The sequence below is a fragment of the Tenebrio molitor genome, chromosome 4 (genome assembly GCF_963966145.1).
Source record: "Tenebrio molitor chromosome 4, icTenMoli1.1, whole genome shotgun sequence".
NCBI classification, from domain to species: domain Eukaryota; kingdom Metazoa; phylum Arthropoda; class Insecta; order Coleoptera; family Tenebrionidae; genus Tenebrio; species Tenebrio molitor.
This window is the reverse complement of record NC_091049.1, coordinates 28,106,233-28,131,780: the sequence shown is the minus strand read 5'-3', so window position 1 is coordinate 28,131,780 and position 25,548 is coordinate 28,106,233. Positions and strand designations below refer to the sequence as shown.

Below are 25,548 nucleotides of genomic sequence, written 5' to 3'. Positions count from 1 at the left end.
CTCCACAAAATCAATAAGGAAATGTATGTGGGACAAGTGAGTAAATATGAGAAGAAATGAAGAAAAAATCACGCTTACGGGAAAACGAGAATAAAAAGATCTTTATAACAAATGACCTCACCAAAAAAGAACGAGATATACAAGGATGGATACGGGAAGAGGCAAATGCAGAAAAAGAAAAAGGTAATAAAGTAAGAATCGGCTACAAGAAACTAACAATAAACGAAAAAATATGGACATGGAACAGTAAGACATACCGACTGGAATAACAAAAAGAACAAGTCAAGAGACCCCAAGATTCAAAAAACTAGATAAACATATACAAGGAAATCAGAAAATGGAAAAGACACGGCACGGAAAAGGAACACGAAATAAGGATGACTCAAGGAATTATTGGAAATTAGCAACATGGAACATTAGAGGACTAAGCGGAAAGGAGAACGAACTAATAGAAGAATGCCAGAAAATAAATGTAGATATTCTAGGAATCACGGAAACAAAGAAAAAAGGACAAGGATCAATAGAAGTAGGAAACGGGTATTACCTAATTTACAGCGGAGTACCGACAAATGAAAGAGCAAAAGCGGGAGTGGGTTGCCTGATAAACGAGAAATGGAGAAAGAAAATACTAGGATGGACATACATATCAGAGAGAATAATAAAAGTTGAGGCGAAGAATGGAGGAAACCCAATAACAATAATAATAACGTATGGGCCAAACGAAGACGAAAAAACAGAAGAAAAAGATAAATTCTGGGAAGAAATGAATTTAGCTGTGGAAAAAAGTAATGGAACAGTATTCGTCATAGGGGACCTAAACGGAAGAGTTGGAAAAAAGGATAATACCACAATGGAAGTAATAGGAAACCATGGAGAAAATATAAGAAATGGAAATGGACGAAGATTAATAGAATATTGCATAGAAAACGACTTAATCATAGCAAACACCTTTTATACACACAAAGAAATAAATAAAATAACAAGAGAAGTACAAAGCCGAGCAGAAAAATCAATTATAGATTATATAATAGTAGAAAGGAACAAAAGAACAATGATAAAAGACGCTAAGGTCCAAAGAGGACCTGAAATCTATAGCGACCATTACATGTTAGTAGCGAAAATAGCAGACGGAACGAAACAAGATACGGAAAAGAGAGCAAAGAATAAATCGAAATCATGCCATGAAGCTACAAAAACGTATAAGTTACAAGAAAAAGAGCAAGCTGAAAAATATAAAGAATATGTAGAGCAAAAAATCGAACAGACAAAAGAAGAACAAGAACAAATGGGCATAGAAGAAGCATGGCAAACATTCAAAACAATACTACAAGAAGGAGCCAGAAAAGTATGCGGAACCGTAGTAATAAATAAAAATAAAAAACAAACAGCTTGGTGGAATGAAGAAATTAAGAAACAAATTAAGAAGAAGAAAACAAAATGGGAAATATACTTAAACACAAGAACAAGAGAGTCCTATATGAGTTACAAAAGACAACGAGAAGTGGTGAAAAATTTAGTAATAGAAGCAAAAAAGAAATCCTGGGAAGATTTTGGAAGAAAGATGGAAAAAAATAAAAATGAAAACCAGAAACTATTTTACCGTGTACTAAAAAATTTGAAAACGGCGAAACAAGAACAGCCTATAATCAATAGCATTAAAACCAAAGAAGGAGAAGTACTAACAGAAGAGCATAAGATTATGGAACGATGGAAGGAACATTTCGAAGAATTACTGAACCTTACAAAGACAAACAGAGAATCAACAGGAAAAACAGTAAAAGAAGGAAGGAAGAACAAAACAGAAATAAATAACGAGAGAAATAGAGAAAACGAGATTACATTAACAGAAATACAAGAAGCTATAAAAAGTATAAAAAACGGAAAAGCAGCAGGACACGATGGAATCACCGCAGAAATGATAAAACACTTAGGAGGAAACGGCACCCAAATATTACTGAAGATATTCAGGAAAGCATGGGCTGAAGGCAAAATTCCACACGACTGGGAAATAGGAGTACTGATACCAATATATAAAAAGGGGGATAGATTAGACTGCAACAATTACAGAGGTATCACACTCTTGAGCGTAGTAGTGAAGACGTACGAAAGGATACTAGAAAAAAGACTTAGAAGAGAAATAAAAGAACAAATGACAGACTCACAAAGCGGTTTTAGGAAAGGCCACAGTATCCAAGACCACATCTTTACAATCAAAGAGAGCATATACAAAACAATTCAGAAGAACTCAGAATTATACCTAGGATTCATAGATTTAGAAAAGGCGTTCGACAGGATACCGAGGGGAAAAGTATGGGAATGCTTAGAAAAAAAAGGGATAGACCCACAACTTATAACAGCTACAAAAAGTTTGTATCAAAATAGCCGTAACTATGTCAGGAGTAAAAACAACAGATCGAAGGAATTCATAACCGTAGATGGACTTAGACAAGGAGGAGTGCTGAGCCCGCTACTATTCATAATAATGATGGACGAAATAATCAAAAAGACCAAAGAAAAAGTGAAGCAAGTAAAAATCGGACACTACAAATTAACAACAGTTAAAATCTCTGAATGTGCTTTTGCCGACGATCTTGTTGTGTTTGGATCTATCGAGAAAGAACTTCAAGAAAATCTCAACACATGGAACAAAGTATTAAAAGAACAACAGATGAAAATAAACAAAGCAAAGACAAAAATAATGGTAATAACAAAAGACGAGAAAAATGTAGACATTGAAATTGAAGATACAAAAATCGAACAAGTCAATGAATTCAAGTATTTGGGAGTCACAATAAACAACAAGGGGAAGCAAGATACAGAAATAAACCAGAGGATATCGGCGGCGACAAAACTATACCATTCACTAGGCAAAACTTTCATAGGAAAGAATGAAATTAGCAGGAAGACCAAAATGACTGTGTACCAAACAATATTTCGTCCAGTATTGACATTTGGAAGTGAATCTTGGGTAATAACAAAAAGACAAAAAAACAGAATACAAGCAGTCGAAATGAAATACCACAGGAGAGCACTAGGAATAACAAAAAGAGACCATAAACGAAATGATGACATAAGGGAAGAATTAGGAATAGAACCGGTAACAACAACAATCGAGAAAAATCAATTGAAATGGTATGGACATCTAACCAGAATGGCAGATACAAGGCAAGTCAGAAGAATATGGGACGCAAGAATAAACACCAAAAGAGGAAGGGGAAGGCCCCCCGAGTCTTGGAACGGAACAGTCGCCAAAGTGATGGAAAGACGAGGATTAAATTGGAGAGAAGCGCGAAAGATAGCGCAAGACAAAAGAAGCTGGTCCGGATTTGTCCACAGTTAAATAATTTAAGATAACTTATAACAAGTAAAAGTAAAATTAATAATGAACCCCTACACCAAAGGGTAAAAGGGGTATTGATTATATAACGGGTGTTTTTTTAAATTTGGCGTCGAAGTAGGCATTGAAGAGCCGATTGTGAATGCACTATACGGATAACAGATCATGGATCAGCTGTTTAAATCTCACGCTTTTACAAGCGTGGTGCTTTCTCAATCGACTCTCCAACGCCAACTGCGACGCCAAATTTAAAAAAACACCCTTTATATATATATAAAGGGTGTACAAAATGTTGCTTGGCAATTAATCATCAATTGTTTCAAAAGGTAACTGCTCAAATACCTTCAACTTTTACATTAAATTTTTAACGACAAAATCTAATCTCTTCGTTGAATCAGACAAGTGATTTACTTAATTGTTTGTGTAGACCCCTATTTTTTAATATTTAACAATCTAATAATAATCGCGCATAATTTTCGATAAAGGAAACATCAGTTAAAATGACATTTTTTAACTTGAGGTAATTTTATTTTCACTAATTTAACCTTAACGGTCTAAAATATCTGCATTTTAAATTTCATAAAAATCCGTTGGCAAATAACCGAGATATTAGGCTCGAAAATCTTAGCTGAGACACCTTGTATATACGTGTCTATGAAATTAAATGAAATGAAAAGCGTGCCAATTTATTTTTATTAGCAAAACCAACAACATAATATAACTTGGGAGTAATCATCTAAAATTAAATGAATCAAAATTAAACTTAACGTGCTTAAGAATGAACATCTTCGTCGTGAAACTGGACCAAAAGAATAAGAAAACTGCAAATGATCCACAACATGTCGAGGATTGTTGTCCTAGAAATGTGAAAAAAATTTGCCGCTCGAAATGCGGGAACGCTCTGGAACACCAAATTTCCAAACTGATAAAATTTCTCTTCTTCGGCTTTTGAGACATGTTCAAATCTCCATTTGACACCATAGCAAAGCGACACGATCCTCTCAGCTTCTCGAGTCACCGAATGACAGAACAGGAGCAACACAGAAGTGACCACCTGGAAGAAAAAGCGTTAGAAAAGAACACGGAAACCTGACGAGACTTACAAAATTCCAATGAAACACAGACATCGAAAATAAAATCACATGACTCAAATTGTTGAGGGATGAACTGTACAAGAGGATGTAGGTGTAGTTTAAGATGTGGAACGTTGTAAATGAGATTATCCAAAAAATGCTCCCACCAAACAGGCTGTTGTAGATCTGGACGGTATTTTTAAGAAGATTCATTGTAGATTCGACCCCGTCGAGAAAATCAAGAAAATTCTTGTCGCAAACTGGTGACTTCTTCTTCAAAAAGCTGCAAATCCTTAACCCCAAGCCTTTGTATCTCATTCGTATCATGTTAGCGATGACACAAAGAAGAAACGTGTGGAGGAGTAAAATATATCTTTGTGCAAGATTCCAGGCTTGTGTTTGAATACATTGCTTCACTCGAATAGAACAACTAACGTATGCAATGTAGCCCCATGTTATCCCATACAGAAGATTAAAACCAATAAAGACCAAATACTCTCTTCGGTCGTCGTTCGTCTTCTTAGTTTTGATCAAATATTCACTGACTTTCAAGCTCTCGCTCTCGGTCCACAAGTTCAACACGATCGTTGTTTGGAAATGAAATGCGATAACAGAGAAGTCTTCAGCTGTAGTCACAATTGTTTTCATTAAAACGGAGCTTCTGTGGAACTTCTTCAGGATTAAATTTGATATCGCTTCTGTCGTTAGAACTGCAAAAATTAATAAATTATATAACTTTCGGACCCAAGTGGTTTGTTGTGGTTCAATCGACGACGGGGTCAAGGTGAAGATGTGACCAATTTTGAATAAAAAACTCAAAAATTGTATAGTCATTGTAAATTAGTGTTAACGTCGCAGTGTGCTGAGCTCGTTTGACGTTTGAAACTTGTTTCACGTGTCAGTTATCTATTGGGTTCCTGATTAGCTCGCAGTTTGACTAAATTATTTATGGGGAAAAAATCTATAGTTGCATTTAACAAACTATGTCAACTTGCTGGATCTTTTCGGATTCATTTTCTTGTGTCATTCTCCAAGCTTGGTTGATTGAATTTACAACAGCCGGTGATTTAACTATCAAAGTGCTGAATTGATTTAATTTAGATATTTTGCTACAAACACAGAACAAGAGCTTGTGATTTAAAATAATTGTTATGATTTATAGCAATCTCTTCCCGAAAAAAGTTTTAATTTTGAAATTTTACTCTTTAAACTAAACAATGACAATCAGTATATTGCAGACTGTGAATAATGTGTCAAACATTACAGTTACTGTGACGGGAATGAAAATCGCTGCGGCAAAACTAATCACCAAAAAATCTACCAATTAAATTTCCCTGCAACCGTAGCCAGCTGACAATTTCTCCTCTTATCGAGAGTGTTTCACATACTATAACTAACCCTTGTAAATGTTATCTTCTAAAAGAATCAACAGACAAAAACTAGTAGTAAAAACTGACATTCGAGCAACATGTTCTTTTCCATCGTTTGGAAAATATCAGGAAAAAAATGTAATTTCCTAGTAAAAACAATATTTTTAAAATATGTCAGTGTCACCACTAGTAATAGCGTTTCAGCCGTATTACAAAAGCTCCTTCTCAAACTAAGTTATTTATTGGGCAGACATCTCTCCATTCAAAATTCGCACAACAGAGCTGGGTTCCTCTCGATGAGTTTCCATTTGTTAAATTTTTATCTCAAGACGGGAAGATTCCTCGCAATTACCCCTCCCTCTACAGAGATCAGAGAACACAGCAAATGTCGCCAGATATATCAAGTCTTGATGATAGTGGGGCTCGTGATGGGAACGCTGGGATCGACGTACTGCTATAAAGAAGCCTTCTCCGATTTCAACTTTGTCAAAATCGCAGCTCTCGTTTTATCAGAGTGGATGTTGTTCGCGTTCAGTTGTCGCATAATTGTGGAGGCCTCGAGGATGCGCGGTTGGAGAAGCTTGATAAAAGATCTCAGGGAAACATCGTGTCTGGTGCAAGATGAAGAGGTTCACACGCGAAAAGTTCTGTTCAAGTTTTTGGGTCCACAAATCATCTTTTGGGTCTGCTCCATCTACGACTACTGGTTCGCGGTCTCTGTTGTGGGAATGATTTATATCAAATTATCCTCAGTAGAAATTCTCGAAATTTACCTACGTTTCTTTTACACATTATATATTTGCACACTTTTGGAAATGATCCGCAAGAGATATCAAGGGTTGAGGCGACGTTACGAACACAGATTTTTACGAAATCGGCGACATTTGGTCCAGATGAGTGGCCTTGCATGCTCGCTGAACAAAATAGTCGACACCTTCAACGACAACTTCGGCTACTCCCTCGTTCTTTTGATCTGTTACGTCACCCTGGAGAGCCTCAATTATTTGGATTTCAATTTGCAAGTGGAAGGATATAGCAATGAAAATCTGATACATATAGTTGTCACTCAAGTGTTGTCTGTTCTCCTATTATTTGTGAGTCTTCCTATTATTGTAACTTGTCTTAATTTTCCGGCTTTCTACTAACTGTTGAAGGTACCCACATTAATGATGATACTGACATGCGACAACATCGTGGAAGAGTCCCAGAAGATTATCTTCCTGGTCTCCCACAGCACTTTAGGAATTGTAGATTGTGAAATGCGACAAGATCTGGACCGACTTCTTACCATCTTAACAACAAGTGTTCCCCATTTTACCGCGGCAAGATTTTTCTCGATCAACAAATCGACCATTTTCAGTATTTTTGGAACTGTGACCTCATTTCTTATAATAATGTTGACGCTTGATCCCACTCAACCTAATTGCATTGTGAAGACAAATTTAACGGAAACATAAATCAACACGTTTTCATAATATGTAGTAGTTAATTAAGGAGTTTTGTAAATAGGGCTCTTTATGGCATCAGTGGGCCAGTTTAAGGCATCGCATGCCACAAAGGCCCAATTTACACACGAACGAGTTGAGTACAAGGTTTTTTTGTTTGACGAGCCCCTTACAGGCTCTAATTTTGTGATGGTTGGCACAAAACAATTGAAACACTTGTCGACTTTGGCGCAAAATTTACTGACGCTGCCAGAATGCTCTAAATTTTCGAGGATTCTGGCAGAAGAGTCTGACAGTACCAACATGATAACCGTAAATTGTGCTATCGCTATTATGGAACCGCTTTCAGCTATTACGAAACTATTTTTGGTATTGTAACAGCTCTATAATTAAAGCAAAATAGAAACATTTCTATAAAACTTCTATAAAATTATATAAAGCTGTATAAAGGGAAATTACAGAGAGTTAATTTCGTCGGAATGAAACAATTGACACCCAACCTCACTCAAACAAAGAGCTTTGACATTAAACACTAGTGTGATGATTGATTTTTTTTCGTTTCCATTCACGCAATTAAGCACATAAAATAAGTTCCAGAGAGATGTGCCATTCACATTTATTGTTATTAGCATAATCAACAACCAACACCATTTAAGAACAGTTTATTTTTATATCTTAAGTGTTTGTATTTTATTCTGAATTATAACAAAGATTTCCATCAAGTTTAAATAAAAAATTTTTATTTTAAATTAGTTAAAGTTAAATTGATTGTCAGAAGTATAATATTTGTATAATTTCATTTCAAACAAATTCACTTAGAATCAAAGCAAAACAATCTGAAAGGTAACAGAAATTCTTCACAATGTGGAGAATTAGCAGTTTGTTAACAACAACAAAAAAAAACTAGCGCAATTGGAATATCGTCATTTTAAGTGTGTCACTTAATTCCAAGCACAATTATCAGTTCTTCCACTGTCACACTGGTAAGTATATTTTACGGAGAATTGTCAAAGAAACGTCAACGAAGTGCTGTGTTAACCTAGAAAACAACTTTCCGATTTCGGCAAAGTTCAAGGATATTTACTGTAATTGTAAGCAACAAATACATGCCATTTCGATGGTGCTGAAGGGTGAGTCCCAAGTTGTATTAAAAAAGAGGAAGAATTGAAGATTCGTGAGTAATTGAATTGAGATGAATATAATAGTTATTTACACAATTAGTGGGATAAAAGCAATATTACAGGATTCGAGTGTGAAGATTGCAGATGACGAGGGCGTTAGCCCGAATTCATCTGTAATCACACGAGTTTCCTGTAATATGCTTTAGCCCACGTGTTATGTACAAAATTTTATCTAAGACCGCCCCGAATTAAAAAAAAGGTAAATCTTATTTATCTCCGCCAGTTTCATTACACCACTCAGTGGAATAATAACTTACTTATCCCACTGAGTGGGGTAATGAAGCTCACTTATCCCACTGAGTGGAGTAATGAAATGCGTCCGGTAATGAAGTTCCTTATTCCACTCAAATGAGTGGGATAAGTGTCATTTATCCCACGGGATTAGATAAATAAATTTTTTGCACGACCTATATACAGGCTGTTTGATTAAAAACGTCTCAACCCATAACTTTTTTATTTATTACCCGATTTCAATGAACAAAAAAACCAAGGATATGGTTTTTCATGCGCTACAAAACAGCCATAAAATATATTTTTTTGGTGTTATCTTCAATAGCTAACGATAGACAACTTTTTTTTTGAATGGGCACATGTAGTTTTTTAGGCTCAGTCTGGTAAGGTTTTTTTTCTGAATCTAATGATGTTTTTAAAGTTATCATTTGGTCCATTGATAACTGAAAAAAAATTTAAAAAAAATTTTGTGGTTCAACTTACGAGATTTTTAAGTGTTCCGTGAAAAACAATCGGAATACAAAATGCGGAAAATGTCATCCAAACGTCAGCTTAGAAATTTTCATCTGCTTTTTTAAACTTTTTTTTATTCAAGTCATAATAAAATGTTGTTACACAGTCTAGGACTGGTTTACAAATCTATGAGGGGCATGATGACCAACTCAATAGACCGGGACCAATGGCTTAACGTGACTTCCGAATCACGAGATAGAATATAGCCTTTTTTTTATTTTATTTTTTTTTATTCCGCCCTGGGTCGGAATGGAACCCGCGACCCTCGCGTCCCTGAGCCGAAACGGACTCCCTTAGGCTATATTCTGCCTAAGTTTTCCAAGAAAATAATAATAAAACACCTCAAGATTGCACCTGAAAATTTTCAAACTCACACTTGACATTTATTTTGTTGCTATTTATATTCCAATTGTTTTTCACGGCTTACTTGAAAATGTTATAATAAGCTGAATCACAATTAAAAATTGTTTAATTTTTTTTTCAATTACCTAGGGACCACATGATAACTTTTAATACATCATTAGATTCAGAAAAATAAACTCTACCAGACTGAGCCTAAGTAGCTACATGTGTCCATTTTTCATGCTTCGTAGCGCATGAAAAACCATATCTTTGGTATTTTTTGTTCATTGAAATCGGATAACAAATAAAAAAGTTATGGGTTGAGGCATTTTTTATCAAACAGCCTGTATAATGAGCAACTTTACTCCCTGATTGTATGGAGTAAAGTAGCTCTTTTTTCCCCTTGGGCAAAAAACCGCAACCAACTCAAGCTTTTAGTCATCTTTTTTCCCCTTGGGCAAAAAACCATAGCCTATTCAACATTTTATGGTACATATTTATTTCGAATATATTTTTTTTTCACTCGAGGTACAGTTTGTAGCCCGAAGGCGAAGCTCGAGGGTCCTACAAAGCAACGACGGTAACAATAATGCATTCCCGAGGTGCAGATACTATTATTTGCACGATTCAAAAATTTTAATTGAAAAAAGCCGAAAGGTTAAAAATTATTTTTAACTGTCAACATGACACTTCAATTTAGCTTGACAGTTAGTGATAATTTACAAATTTTCGGCTTTTTTCTATTAAAATCGGTGAGTCGTGCAAAAAATAGTACTCGTATATGGACCTCGGGAGTGAATGATTTTTACCCTCAGTGCTTTGTAGAACCCTCGGGCAACAAATTGTAGCTCGGGTAAAAATCATCCACTTCACTCCCTCGGTGCATAATATACTATTAATGCATTCCACCCAACCAAATTTATATTAGATACAATATCGATATTCCAGACCAAGAAGGTAAATTATTAAATACTTACTTAGTAGAAAAGAAAATACATACATACATTCATTGTCAGATTAATCTAATGGAGTTTTTGTTTGTGCTGTTAACATGTAAAAGTGCGATGAAAATCTAGAAACAAACTATACTTTGGAGTTGCATTGCGGACAAAAGTGGGCCATGCTTAAAAGCGGCCAATGAATGGAGCTTCTCAAAGTCAAGGTTAGTGGGTGGAGTTGATCACGCCTAGTGAGTAGAGGCCATCAAGGACAAAAGAAGCGGTGGGTTATGAAATCCACTCGTAACATTCTGAAAAGCTTGTTTAAATTTAAAATTTGAACAAAATTAGAATTAATCATAATTTAAATTAAGCTGAAATGAATGAAATTATGTAAATGTACATTAACTTCAAATTGATCATCTTTGTCGTGAAACTGGATGAAAAGAATAAGAAAATTGCAAATGATCCACAACATGTCGAGAATTGTTCTGCTAGAAATCTAAAAGAAGATTGCCGCTCGAAATAGGGTAACGCTGTGGAACACAAAATTTCCGAACTGATAAAATTTCTCTTCTTCGGCTTTTGAGACATGCTCGAATCTCCATTTGACACCATAGCAAAGCGACACGATTCTCTCAGCTTCACGAGTCACAGAATGACACAACAGGAGCAACACAGATGTGACCAACTGGAAGAAGGAAACGTCAGAATAGAACACGGAAGCCTGACGAGACTTACAAAATTCCAATGAAAAATAAACATCGTAAAAAAATCACATGGCTCGAATTGTAAAGGGATGAATTGTACAAGAGGTTGTAGGTGTAGTTTAAGATGTGGAACGTTGTAAATGAGATTATCCAACAAATGCTCCCACCGAACAAGCTGTTGCAGATTTGGACAGTATTTTTCAGAAGATTCATTGTAGATTCGACCCAGTCGAGAAAATCAAGAAAGTTCTTGTCGCAAACTGGTGATTTCTTCTTCAAAAAGTTGTAAATCCTTAACCACAAGGCTTTATATCTCATTCGTAGCATGTTATCGATGACACAAAGAAGAAACGTGTAAAGGAGTAAAATCTTCATCTATCCCATGTAGAAGAGTAACAGCAGCAAAGACCAAATACTCTTTTCTGTTGTCTTTCCTTTTGTCAGTTTTGATCAAATATCCATTGACTTTCAAGCTCTCCAAAAGATTTTTCCATGAATCCACATTCCACAAATTCGACATGGTCGTTGTTTGGAAACGAAATGCGATAACAGAGATGTCTAGAGCTGTAGTCACAATTATTTTCATTACAACGGAGCTTTTGTAGAACTTTTTCAGAATTAAAATTGATATCGTACCTGTTGCTAGAACTGCAAAAATTAATAAATAATATAACTTTCGGAACCAAGTGGTTTGTTTTGGTTTAATTGACGACGGGGATAAGGTAAAAATGTGACCAATTTTGAATAAAAGGCAAAAAAATTGTATAGTCACGGTAAATTAGTGTTAACGTCGCAGTGTGCTGAGCTCGTTTGACGTTTGAAACTTATTTCACGTGTCACAATTGTTGATCTATTGGGTTCATGATTAGCTCGCAGTTTGACTAAATTATTTATGAGGAAAAAATCTATAGTTGCATTTAACAAACTATGACAACTTGCTGGATTTTTTCGGATTCATTTTCTTGTCTCATTCTCCAAGCTTGGTTGATTGAATTTACAACAGCCGGTGATTTAATTATCAAAGTGCTGAATGGATTTAATTTAGGTATTTTGCTACAAACACAGAACAAGAACTTGTCATTTAAAATAATTGTTCTGATTTATAGCAATCTCTTCCCGAAAAAAGTTTTAATTTTGAAATTTTACTATATAAACTAAACCATGACAATCAGTATATTGCAGACTGTGAATAATGAGTCAAACGTTACAGTTACTGTGACGGGAATGAAAATCGCTGCGGCAAAACTAATCACCAAAAAATCTACCAATTAAATTTCCCTGCAACCGTAGCCAGCTGACAATTTCTCCTCTTATCGAGAGTGTCTCACATACTATAACTAACCCTTGTAAATGTTATCTTCTAAAAGAATCAACAGACAAAAACTAGTAGTAAAAACTGACATTCGAGCAACATGTTCTTTCTCATCGTTTGGAAAATATCAGGAAAAAAATGTAATTTCCCAGTAAAAACAATATTTTTAAAATATGTCAGTGTCAACACTAGTAATAGCGTTTCAGCCGTATTACAAAAGCTCCTTCTCAAACTAAGTTACTTATTGGGCAGACATCTCTCCATTCAAAATTCGCAAAACAGAGTTGGGTTCCTCTCGATGAGTTTCCATTTGTTAAATTTTTATCTCAAGACTGGAAGATTCCTCGCAATCACCCCTCCCTCTACAGAGATCAGAGAACACAGCAAATGTCGCCAGATATATCAAGTCTTGATGATAGTGGGGCTCGTGATGGGAACGCTGGGATCGACGTACTACTATAAAGAAGCCTTCTCCGATTTTAACTTTGTCAAAATCGCAGCTCTCATTTTAGCAGAGTGGATGTTGTGCGCGTTCAGTTGTCGCATAATTGTGGAGGCTTCGAGGATGCGCGGTTGGAGAAGATTGATAAAAGATCTCAAGGAAACATCGTGTCTGGTGCAAGATGAAGAGGTTCACACGCGAAAAGTTCTGTTCAAGTTTTTGGGTCCACAAATCATCTTTTGGGTCTGTTGCATCTGCAACGTCTGGTTCGCTGTCTCTGTCGTGGGAGTGATTTTTATAAAATTCTCCTCAGTAGAAATTTTCGAAATTTACTTTTTTTACACATTATATATTTGCACTCTTTTGGAAATGATCCGCAAGAGATATGAAGGGTTGAGGCGACGTTACGAACACAGATTTTTACGAAATCGGCGACATTTGGTCCAGATGAGTGGCCTTGCATGCTCGCTGAACAAAATAGTCGACACCTTCAACGACAACTTCGGCTACTCCCTCGTTCTTTTGATCTGTTACGTCACCCTGGAGAGCCTCAATTATTTGGATTTCAATTTGGAAGAATATAGCAATGAATATCTGATTGAACTGTTTGTCAGTCAAGTGTTGTCGGTTCTCCTATTATTTGTGAGTCTTTCTATTATTGTAGTTTATCTTAATTTTACGGCTTGCTACTGTTGAAGGTACCAACATTAATGATGATACTGACATGCGATAACATCGTGGAAGAGTCTCAGAAGATTATCTTCCTGGTCTCCCACAGCACTTTAGGAATTGTAGATTGCGAAATGCGACAAGATCTGGACCGACTTCTTACCATCTTAACAACAAGTGTTCCCCATTTTACCGCGGCAAGATTTTTCTCGATCAACAAATCGACCATTTTCAGTATTTTTGGAACTGTGACCTCATTTCTTATAATAATGTTGACGCTTGATCCCACTCAACCTAATTGCATTGTGAAGACAAATTTAACGGAAACATAAATCAACACGTTTTCATAAAATTATACAGGATGTTTCAGCTAAGATTTTCGAGCCTAATATCTCGGTTATTTGCCAACGGATTTTTATGAAATTTAAAATGCAAATATTTTAGACCGTCAAGGTACAATTAGTAATAATAAAATTACCACAGGTTAAAAAATGTAATTTTAGTACTTGTTTCCTTTATCGAAAATTATGCGCGATTATTATTAGATTGTTAAACATTAAAAAATAGGGGTCTACACAAACAATTAAGTAAATCACTTGTCTGATTCAACGAAAAGATTAGATTTTGTCGTTAAAAATTTAATGTAAAATTTGAAGGTTTTTAAGAAGCAGTTACCTTTTGAAACAATTGATGATTAATTGCCAAGCTACATTTTGTACACCTTTAAAGTCTGTCAAAATTGGGCGCGCTTTATTAGAATCGTCAAATTGTGAAAATTTATTGGAAATACTCTAAAAATAGACTACAGCGGCAGAAATTTCAATATTGTTGAAAAATGAAAAACATTTTGCCTATGGAGAGTGTCGTAAGAACTTTAATGACGCAGTTCGTTTTTTCGTGGAACACTATCGGAATGTAGGCTTTAAAAAATGTAAGGTTAAGAGAGTCGTCAATTTATTTGAAGACACAGGAAACGTACGTGAACTAAATTACCTTGCTAAAATATCCCGATCGTGTTTTAGTCCTTTATGGAATAATTAAAGCATCCAGTATAATAAATTACGTCCAAATGTTGTCTTTAACTTTGTAAGTGTTTGTGAGGTTAGCAAGATAAACGTCAAATATGTCACTTGCGCTTCTGCGAAAAGGGATAACCAAAATTCTGCAAAATAGCGCGTTTGTTTCATACGCGCCTACGTTCTTGCATTTGCAGCCACGTTTAACACAGTTTTTTGCTTCTTTCTTCCAAACCAGACATCTTTCAAGGACGATACATTTTTTATGTAAATCTTAATTGATTTTAAAAAGGCATGTAAAAATTACGGACTTGGGTGATTGCATTAATGGAATTTTGTTCTTCGCTGTCTAAAATATCTGCATTTTAAATTTCACAAAAATGCGCTGGAAAATAACTAAGTAATTAGGCTCGAAAATCTTAGCTGAGACACCCTGTATAAAACACCTATAATTGTGTAAAAAAACGAGTTTTATAAGCGTTTATTTCATGAGTCCAAGAGCGCGAAGACGGATGGAATAAACGACTTATTAAACGAGTTTTTCATATTCTATTTTTTGTATTTTGCGCCTTTGCAGGAATTTTAAAATTACAGGAATTTATGACGGTTGGCAAAAATCAAATGAATCACTTTTCCACTTTGACACATTTGTGCGTATTGGCTGACGCTGCCAGAATCCTCTAGATTTTAGAGGAATCTGGCTGAAGAGTCAGTACCAACATGGTAACTATTAATTTTTCTATCGCTATTATAAAACCGCTTGCAGCCGTTACGATAATATTTCTGGTATCGTAACTCGTCATTAAACACGGGTGTGATAATTGTTTTGTCATTTCGATTCACCAAATTACAGCACATAAAATAAGGTTTTTCCATGGCTCCATGGTTGAATAAGATCGTTGTTTGCAAATGAAATGCTGGATCTTTTGGGATTCATTTTCTTGTCTCATTCTCGAAGCTTTGTTGATTGAACTTAGAACAGCAATAATTTAATTATCAAAGTGTTGAATGGATTTAATTTAGATCTTTTGGTACAAACACAGAATAAGAAATTATGATTCAAAATAATTGTTCTGATTTATAGCAATCTCTTCCAGAAAAAAGTCTTAATTTTGAAATTTTACTATTTAAAGTAAGCTATGACAATCAGTAAAATGCAGACTGTCAATAATATGTCAAACATTACAGTTATTATGACTGGAAAGAAAATCGCAGCCCCAAAACTGATAACTAAGAGATTTACAAATTAAATCTTTCCGAAACTGTGACTAACTGACAATTGCTACACTTGTCTAGAGTTTTTCTTCTATCGATTCCTTTGTTGTCCCACATACTAAAACTAACAATTGTAAATGTTATCTTCTAAACGAATCAACGGACAAAAACAAGTTTCATGTGCTGTAAAAACTGACACAGGTGTAGATCCGAACAAAACGTTATTTCCCATCGTTTGGAAAATGTCCTTAAAAAATGTAATTTCTTGAAAAAAGAAACTTTTTACAATGTGTTAGTTGTGTGCTTCGCGTGTCGCTACTAGTGATGGCGTTTCAATCATATCACATGAAATGTATAAATTTATGGCTCCTTCTCAAACTGGATTATTTATTGGGCAGACGTCACTCCCTTCAAAATTCGCTGGAGAGAATTGGTGCTTCTGTAATATTCTGCTCTTCACAATTTTGACACTTGTCGTTGCTAAATATACAATAAACAAGAGATTTTACTCATTTTTCAACTGTGTAAGAGTTGTGAGTGCTTTGCCTTGTTAATTCAGAATCATACGATAACACCTTACAAAGGCGTTATTACCAGTTTACTCTCCTGTGTTGGAGCTTGATACGCGCTCCAGAAGAAATTTTCCTTGTAACGGGTGTCGCTTCTTCTTTCGATGAGTTTCTCTTCGTTAAATATTTATCTCAAGACGGGAAGATTCCTCGCAATCACCCCACCCTCTACAGACACCGAAGAACCCAGCAGATGTCGCCAGCTGCACCAAGTCTTGATGATAGTGGTGATAGTGATGGGAGTGATGGCATCGATGGACTACTATAAAGATTCCTTTGCCAAGCTCAACTTCGTCAAAATCGCAGTTTGCATTTTAGCAGAGTGGATCTGGTGCGCGTTCAATTGTCGCATCATTTTGGAGACCTCAAAGGTGCGCAGTTGGAGAAGGTTGATCGAAGGTCTTAAGGGAACATCGCATCTGGTGCCAGATGAAGACATTCAGTCGGGCAAAGTTCTCTTCAAGTTTTTGGTTCCACAAATCATTTTTTGGGCCTGCACCATCTACAGAAACTGGTTCTCGGTCACTGTTGTGGGAGTGATTTATCTCAAATGGTTCTCAGTAAATATTTTCGAATCTTACTTACAGTTTTTTTACACATTATATATTTACACTCTTTTGGAAATGATCCGCAAGAGATATGAAGGGTTGAGGCGACGTTGCGAACACAGATTTTTTCAAAATGGGCCACATTTGGCCCAGTTGAGTCGCTTTGCATGTTCGCTGAACAAAGCAGTCGACGCCTTCAACGACACCTTCGGCTACTCCCTCATTCTTTTGATCAGTTTCACCACTCTGCAGATCCTCAATTATTTGGATTTCAATTTGCAAGTGGAAGAATATGGCGATGCAAATCTGATACAAATGGTTGTCACTCAAGTGTTGTTTATTCTCCAATCATTCGTGAGTCTTCCTATTGGTGTAGTTTATCTTAACTCTACGGCTTGCTACTGTTGAAGGTACCCACATTAATGATGATACTGACATGCGATAACATCGTGGAAGAGTCGCGGAAGATTATCTTTCTGGTGTCCCACAGCTCTTTAGGAATTGTAGATTGCAAAATGCGACAAGATCTGGACAGATTTCTTACCATCTTGACAACAAATGCTCCCTGTTTTAGTGCCGCAGGATATTTCCCGATCAACAGATCCACCATTTTCAGTATTTTTGGAACTGTGGCCACATTTCTTATAGTTATGTTGACGCTTGATCCCGCTCAACCTGATTGCATTGTGAAGACAAACTTAACGGAAACATAATCAACACAATTTTATAAAATTATATAAAACACAGGTGTGATGATTGTCATTTCGATTCACGAAATTGCAGCACCAAAAAATAAGTTCTTGAGAGATGTGTCATTCACATTTATTGTTATTAGCATAACCAACACCGTTCAAGAACAGTTTGTTTTTATTTCTTATGTATTTTTCTGTATTTTATTCTGAATTGTAAGGAAGATTTCCATCAAATTTAAATAAAAAATATTGTCAGAAGTAACATTCGTATCCTTTCATTTCAAATAAATTCACTTGGATTCAAAGCAAAACAATCAAAAAAGCTATACAACTTCTTCACAACATGGAAGATTAGCAGTTTGTTAGCAACAAAAAAAAATAGCACTATTAAAATATCGTCACTTTAAGTGTGTTACTTAATTGCAGGCTTATGAACTTGTATCATAATAAGCTATTAATTCATTACACCCAATCAACATTATATTCGTAACAATATTGACACTCTAGGTCTAGACCAAGAGAGCAAATTATTAACACGTAAAAGTTAGATGAAAATCTGGAAACAAATTATACTTTGGAGTCGCATTGCGAAAAAAAATGGGTCATGGTTTAAAACGGCCAATGAATCGACCTTCTCGAAGTCAAGGTTAGTGGGTGGAGTTGAACACGCCCAATGAGTAGAGGTTATCAAGGACAAAAGAAGAGATGGGTTGTGAAATCTGCTCGTAACATTCTGAAAGGCCAGTTTAAAATTAAAATTTGCACAAAATCATAATTACGCGTTTACAAATACGTCATTATGCACTCATTTTCGAGTTATTTGAAAAATACGAACGATAGGAAAAATGAAGTATAGTTTGGCTATGCCATATTTAAAAAACAATAACCCGTTTTATGACATTTCGTTAGGTTTTTTATTGCTATACTGGCCAGGTTTCGCCAAGGCTACACAGTTAATTTGCGTATCTTTTTCAAATTATATAAAATTGAAATAAAAAATTGATACAAAAAATGAAAAATGAAATAAAGAACACGTGTTTCGTATTTTTCATACCTATATTTTTTTATTGAAACAAAAAAACCGGGCGGTTAAAAAAATTAAATGTTTTCAATTGAACTTAAAATAAAATTTCATCGTTTGCTCGTCATTTGTTTCAAATGTAGTGTTATTTTTTTTTAATTTCTTATATGAGGTTACACATGTATTACATTGTTGTTTTCAGAATAAAAATCTCTATCAGAATTAGTAAATAGTATATTATGATACGAGTCTTATAAGAAGCATTTTATCGCACGCACGGGTTTAGAGCATGACGAGCGTAGCGAGGAGTGCCCTAAAGGAGTACCTAAGTGCGGTAAAATGCCTTATAAACGAGATGTTTTTTGCTTGATTTTAGTAGTGTAACAAATAGGACCTTACCAACACTTTTTTTGAAGTGATAAGTTTAGCAAAGAAATTTTTTTTTGTTAAATTTCAATTTTGCTTCCTTTTCTTGACTATTGTGACTTTAAAAAAATAAATAAATAAAACGCAGTTAATTTTTTAATGTTTTTTTTAGCAATCGACGTTTGGTGTTTTCTAGAAGTACTTGTTTGTACATCTACACCGTTCTGACAGTCGCGTTTCTTCTAGTCAATACTCTCAAGGTACTGATTCGGTACTGCGTAGACGCTTGCAAAACACTGCATGACACGATGTTGAAGAAAGTAGTTTATGGAGACCTTCTCCAACCATCACTCTGCCGGAAGAATACTCAATCGTTTTGCCAAAGACATTGGGTGCATAGATTAATACATTCCACTGATTCTTTTAGTAACAGTCACTATGATATTTTTACTTTACTTTCAATGGTGAAGAAATTATAAAGTGGGATTTGACAACTTTCATAACTATCCCAGTTCGTTTTTCTACATGCTAATGCCATCCACTGTACTTTCACTTTCTGGATGGCCCTGTCCTGCTTCTTCGTATTTAGCTCTCATGAGTTACCACTTTCTGGGACCGTGTCCAACTGACAATTTTTTCTCTTGTCGAGAATTTTTCTTTTTTCGATTTCTTTGCTATTCCACATTCCAAAACCTACAGTTGTAAATGTTATCTTCTAACACAATAAACAGGCTATCTATTGGGTCCATGATTAACTCGCAGTTTGACTAAATTATTTATGAGGGAAAAATCTATAGTTGCTTTTACAGTTTCAGGCATTTTACAAATAATGACAATGCTCATTTTCTCAACTTGGTTAATGAATTTAAAACAGCGACGATTTAATTTTCAAAGTGTTGAATGGATTAAATTTAGATCCTTTGGTACAAACACAGAATAAAAAATTATGATTCAAAATAAACAAAAAAAATACTGAAGCAAAATAAAAAATAAACTATCCTGATTTACTTATAGCAATCTCTTCCCGAAAAAATTTTGAAATGTTCCTATTTGAACTATACTATGACAATCAGTATATTGCACACTGTCAATAATAGGTCAAACATTACATTAGTTTTGACGGGAATAAAAATCGCAGGCGCAAAACTAATAATAATCAAGAGATCTACAAATTCAATCTTTCTGGAACCGTGGCCAACTGACAATTTCTTCTTTTGTCGAGAGTTTTTATTCTAACAATTTCTGTGTTGTCCCACATGTCCTACAAAAACTAACAAATGTAAATGTTATCTTCTAAAAGAATCAACAGACAAAAACTACGTGTAGTAAAAACTGACATAGTTGTAGATCCGAACAGAATGTTGTTTCCCATCGTTTGGAAAATGTCAGCAAAAGAATTTAATTTCCCCGTAAAAAGAGACTATAAAATATATTAGTTGTGTGCTTAGCGTGTCACTACTGGTGATAGCATTTCAGTCGTATTACACGTGCTTCATAAACTTATTGCTCCTTCTCAATATAGGTTATTTATTGGGCAGCCATCACTTCCTTTAAAATTCGCAAAACAGAATTGGCTTCGTCTCTCGATGAGTTTCCATTCGTTAAATATTTATCTCAAGACGGGAAGATTCCTCGCAATCACCCCACCCTCTGCAGAGACCAGAGAAAACAGTAGATGTCGCCAGATACATCAAGTCTTGATGATAGTGGGGCTCGTGTTGAAACCGGTGGGACTGATGTACTTCTCTAGCGACAACTCCTCCAAGTTCAACTTCGTCAAACTCGCAGTTTGCATTTTAGCAGGGTGGCTCAGGCGCGCATACAGTTGTCGCATAATAGTGGAGGCCGCGAAGGTGCGCAGTTGGAGAAGGTTGATCGAAGGTCTTAAGGAAACATCGTATCTGGTGCAAGATGAAGATGTCCAGACGCGAAAAGTTCTGTTCAAATTTCTGTGTCTACAAATCATCTTTTGGACCTGCTGCATCTACAGAAACTGGTTTTCGGTCTCTGTTCTGGGAGTGATTTATCTCAAATTGTACTCAGTAGAAATTTTCGAAACTTACTTACAGTTTTTTTACACATTATATATTAACACTCTTCTGGAAATGATCCGCAAGAGATATGAAGGGTTGAGGCGACGTTACGAACACAGGCAAAATTTGACACATTTGGTCCAGATGTGTCGCTTTGCATGCTTGCTGAAGAAAGTAGTCGACGCCTTCAACGACAACTTCGGCTACTCCCTCGTTCTTTTGATCTGCTTCACTACCCTGGAGATCCTCGATTATTTGGATTTCAATTTGCAAAAGGAAGAATACATCAATGAAAATCTGATACATATGGTTGTCACTCAAGTGTTGTGTCTTCTCATATTATTTGTGAGTCTTCCTTTTGTTGTAGTTTATCTTAACTCTACGGCTTGCTTCTGTTGAAGGTACCCACATTAATAATGATACTGACATGCGATAACATCGTGGAAGAATCCCGGAAGATTATCGTCCTGTTCTCCCACAGCTCTTTAGGAATTGTAGATTGCGAAATGCTACAAGAGCTGGACAGATTTGTTACCATCTTAACAACAAGTGTTCCCAATTTTAGCGCCGCAAGATTTTTCTCGATCAACAAATCGACCATTTTCAGTATTTTTGGAACTGTGACCTCAATTCTTATAGTAATGTTGACGCTTGATCCCACTCAACCTAATTGCATTGTGAAGACAAACTTAACGGAAACATAAATCAACACGTTTTATAATAATATATTATGATACAAGTTTGTAAGGAAGCCTTTAAAGCACGTGCGACGAGTTTAAGAGCACGACGCGTAGAGGAGTGCTTCTAACATCGCAAGTGTTTTAAAGGCCCTTATAAACGTGTTTCATACGCTACTTTTTATTATACCTGCACTACAATCTGAAAATTATAACCAAAATAGTAAATTGAAATACCTTTTCCGAAGTAATCGGTCTCATTAATCGTTGATATAGAAATAGTCAATTGTTGTTGTTTGTTGTTTAAAGGCCCATTTTGCACGCAGTTTAGTGTCAAAAACAGGGATTATGATTCAGGTATAACAAAAAATTATATAAAACTCCTATGATAGTTTAATAAAACACGAGTTTTATAAGGACGTGTTTATTTCATGACTCCAAATTTTATGAAGGACGAATGGAATAAACGACTTATGAAACGAGTTTTTTATGCTATTTTTTCTATTTTGCAACTTTTGAGTTCTTTTTTAATCGAAAGTAAGAATTTTAAAATTCTGGGGAATTTTATGATGGTTGGCAAAAAACAAATGAAACACTTGTCGACGTGTTGGCGCGTATTGCCCAACATTGATGCTGACGAGGATCTGGCAATACCAACAATCGCTATTATAGAACTTCTTTCAGCTGTTCCGATACTGTTTTTTGGTATCGTAACAGCTCTGTTATGAACGCAGAATAAAAAAAATGATATAAAACTACACAAAGGGAAATCACTGTGAGATAAATTCGTCGGAATGAAACACTTGACACCCAACCCCACACAAACAAAGAGCATTGTCATTAAACACGTGTGTGATGATTTTCTTGTCATTTTGATTTACGCAATTACAACACATAAAATGAAAAATATGCTAATAAAACATTTTCCGAATAGGATTTGACTTGTTTTTCATTGCACCATGTCAAAAAAAGTTGTGAGCGCACTCGTAAATTGCATTGCGAACAGAAGTGGGCCATGCTTTAAAGCGGCCAATGAATGGAGCTTCTCAAAGTCAAGGTTAGTGGGTGGAGTTAAACACGCCCAATGAGCAGACGTTGTCAAGGACAAGAACAAGTTGTGAAACCTGCTTATAATATTCTCAAAGGCTAGTTTAAAATTATCGCGCGTTCAAATGAAATCCTGGGCTGGGATGGCGTTGGAAACCGTCAATTGTTGTGCTTTTTTAAAGCGTAGATTAATTGGAGCATGTTGACAGCTAACCTAAAATTTAGAGCCAAAGAAATGTTTCTTTTTTTCTTTCTTTGCAATGTTTTAGATTAAAAATACAATAGAAAAATTGATTCTTATTCTCGAAGCAAATATCTAAGGGCACCCTTTGTTGAAAACAAACATGTTCAATTATGTTCCGATTAAACATAAACAAAGGTCATTCGTGTCAAACGGCGGGAAATTCAAACTTTACACTGTTCTAAACGGTTTACTTTTTCCAACGCCTACTCCGCCCAGGATTTCATTTGAACACTCGATATAATTTGTACATTATCATAATTAAACATTATTTAAATTAATTTGAGATTAATCATCTAAAATTAAATTTAATCAAAATTAATATTAATGTACAATAACTTCATCACGATCGTCTTTGTCATGAAACTGGATCAAAAGAATAAGAAAATTGCAAATGATCCACAACATGTCGAGGATTGTTCTCCTAGAAATGTGAAAAAAATTTGCCGCTCGAAACGTGGGAATGCTCTGGGACACCAAATTTCCGAACTGATAAAATTTCTCTTCTTCGGCTTTTGAGACATGCGCAAATCCCCATTTGACACCAAAGCAAAGCGACACGATTCTCTCAGCTTCACGAGTCACAGAATGACACAACAGGAGCAACACAGAGGTGACCACCTGGAAGAAATAAACGTCAGAATAGAACACGGAAGCCTGACGCGACTTACAAAATTCCATTGAAAAATAAACATCGTAAAAAAAATCACATGGCTCAAATTGTAGAGGGACGAATTGTACAAGAGGTTGTAGGTGTAGTTTAAGATGTGGAACGTTGTAAATGAGATTATCCAAAAAATGCTCCCACCGAACAAGCTGTTGTAGATCTGGACAGTATTTTTCAAAAGATTCATTGTAGATTCGACCCAGTCGAGAAAATCAAGAAAGTTCTTGTCGCAAACTGGTGACTTCTTCTTCAAAAAGCTGCAAATCCTTAACCGCAAGCCTTTGTATCTCATTCGTATCATGTTGGCGATGACACAAAGAAGAAAGGTGTAAAGGAGTAAAATATATTTTTGTGCTAAATTCCAGGCTTGTGTTTGAATACATTGCTCCACTCGAATAGAACATCTGACATATATAATGTAGCCCCGTGATATCCCATATAGAAGATTAAAACCAACAAAGACCAAATACCCTTTTCTGTTGTCTTTCTTCTTCTTGGTTTTGATCAAATATTCACTAACTTTCAAGCCCTCCAGAAGGTTTTTCCATGACTCCGCGCTCCACAAGTTCAACACGATCGTTGTTTGGAAATGAAATGCGATAACAGAGATGTCTAGAGCTGTAGTCACAATTGTTTTAATTAAAACGGAGCTTCTGTGGAACTTCTGAACGATTAAAATTGATATCGCTCCTGCCGTTAGAACTGCAAAAATCAATACATTATATAACTTTCGGGCCCAAGTGGTTTGTTTTGGTTCAATCGACGACGGGGTCAAGGTGAAGATGTGACCAATTTTGAATAAAAAACCCAAAAATTTTATAGTCATTGTAAATTACTGTTACCGTCGCAGTGTGCTTGTTTGACGTTTGAAACTTGTTTTACGTGTGACAGTTGGTGATCAGTTATCTATTGGGTTCATGATTAACTTGCAGTTTGACTAAATTATTTATGAGGAAAAAATCTATAGTTGCGTTTACAGTTTCAGACATTTAACAAACAATGACTTGCTGGATCCTTTGGGATCCATTTTCTTGTCTCATTCTAGAAACTTGATTTATTAGAGCAGATCTTACGTGTTTATTTTTTTAATGAAATTACTGAAAAGCGACCGACTTTAAGTGAAATTTTGAAACACATTCAAGTGGTACTCGTAGCTTCAGGCTTGCATGTCATCAAACCATTTTGTTTTATTCGTAGAGTAATTTATACAAAATTAGAACAAAATTTACGTTCATATTTCCTGAATGAAATAATTGATACAAAAATACATTTTTGTTGAAGTATAATTTCCATAACTAGTTGTAGAGATAATATCAATTGTGGGAATTAATAACTGGATTGTTTTAGGTGCAAATGATATATTCCTGGATGATTATCTTTATCACCAATCGATAACAGAGTCTACATCCAGCCCATCCGCCATGTGACTTGTATCTGTTCCTAGACTTCTGCAGATTCCTCAGAAATTCCTCGGAAATAACGAAATCACGACTCTACTTAACTATGTATTATTTTCTGGATTTTAAGGAATGCAGGAATGAATTGAAGAATATTGTCTTTCATTTATCGTCGAGGTCCTTCTTTTGAGCCCTAAAATCTATATTTTACTCTTTTCATTTTCGAGAAAATCGCAAACTAAGAAAAACTAATTTTTTTAAAGTGACTCTAGGTCAATGATTCTTGCGGCAATGGCATCATTTCGTCGAAATCTAGTATGTAGATCACTTTTGATTTGGTCTGATCTGCATTCTAGATTATTGAAAATTTTCAAATATAGACAACTACCTAACGGAATTATTTCGTGTATTTAAATTTGTTTTGGGTTCGTCACGACATTTTTATCTTATCACGAATCAACACCTAATGAAAAAACGAAGTATTAGAAAATTTTGA

The 25,548-nt window shown here is 35.4% G+C and overlaps 1 protein-coding gene across 4 annotated transcripts; it reads left to right on the top strand.

Moving 5' to 3' along the window:
- The first annotated feature begins 10 nt into the window (after window positions 1–10).
- Window positions 11–25,085, top strand: LOC138128065 (gustatory receptor 68a-like). Of its 4 annotated transcripts, XR_011158515.1 has the most exons (6): window positions 11–6,874; window positions 6,935–13,536; window positions 13,593–15,711; window positions 15,768–17,265; window positions 17,322–21,368; window positions 21,425–25,085. XR_011158515.1 is itself a non-coding variant. In XM_069044264.1 (5 exons), the coding sequence occupies exons 4-5, from the start codon at window positions 20,577–20,579 to the stop codon at window positions 21,725–21,727; spliced, it is 1,095 nt and encodes a 364-aa protein (XP_068900365.1). In that variant the 5' UTR covers window positions 11–6,874; window positions 6,935–13,536; window positions 13,593–17,265; window positions 17,322–20,576; the 3' UTR covers window positions 21,728–25,085. The 4 variants fall into 4 exon arrangements, 2 of the variants coding, with proteins under 2 accessions (XP_068900365.1, XP_068900364.1); XM_069044264.1 differs by having other exon boundaries at window positions 13,593–17,265; XR_011158513.1 differs by lacking the exon at window positions 21,425–25,085 and having other exon boundaries at window positions 13,593–17,265; window positions 17,322–18,827.
- Window positions 25,086–25,548: the final 463 nt, after the last annotated feature.

Excerpts from the sequence above, each read along its gene's own strand:
- LOC138128065 (XM_069044263.1), top strand. The coding sequence starts at position 16,468 with ATGAGTTTCTCTTCGTTAAATATTTATCTCAAGACGGGAAGATTCCTC. Across the intron at positions 17,266-17,321 it reads TGTTTATTCTCCAATCATTC|GTACCCACATTAATGATGAT; the intron begins GTGAGTCTTCCT and ends CTACTGTTGAAG.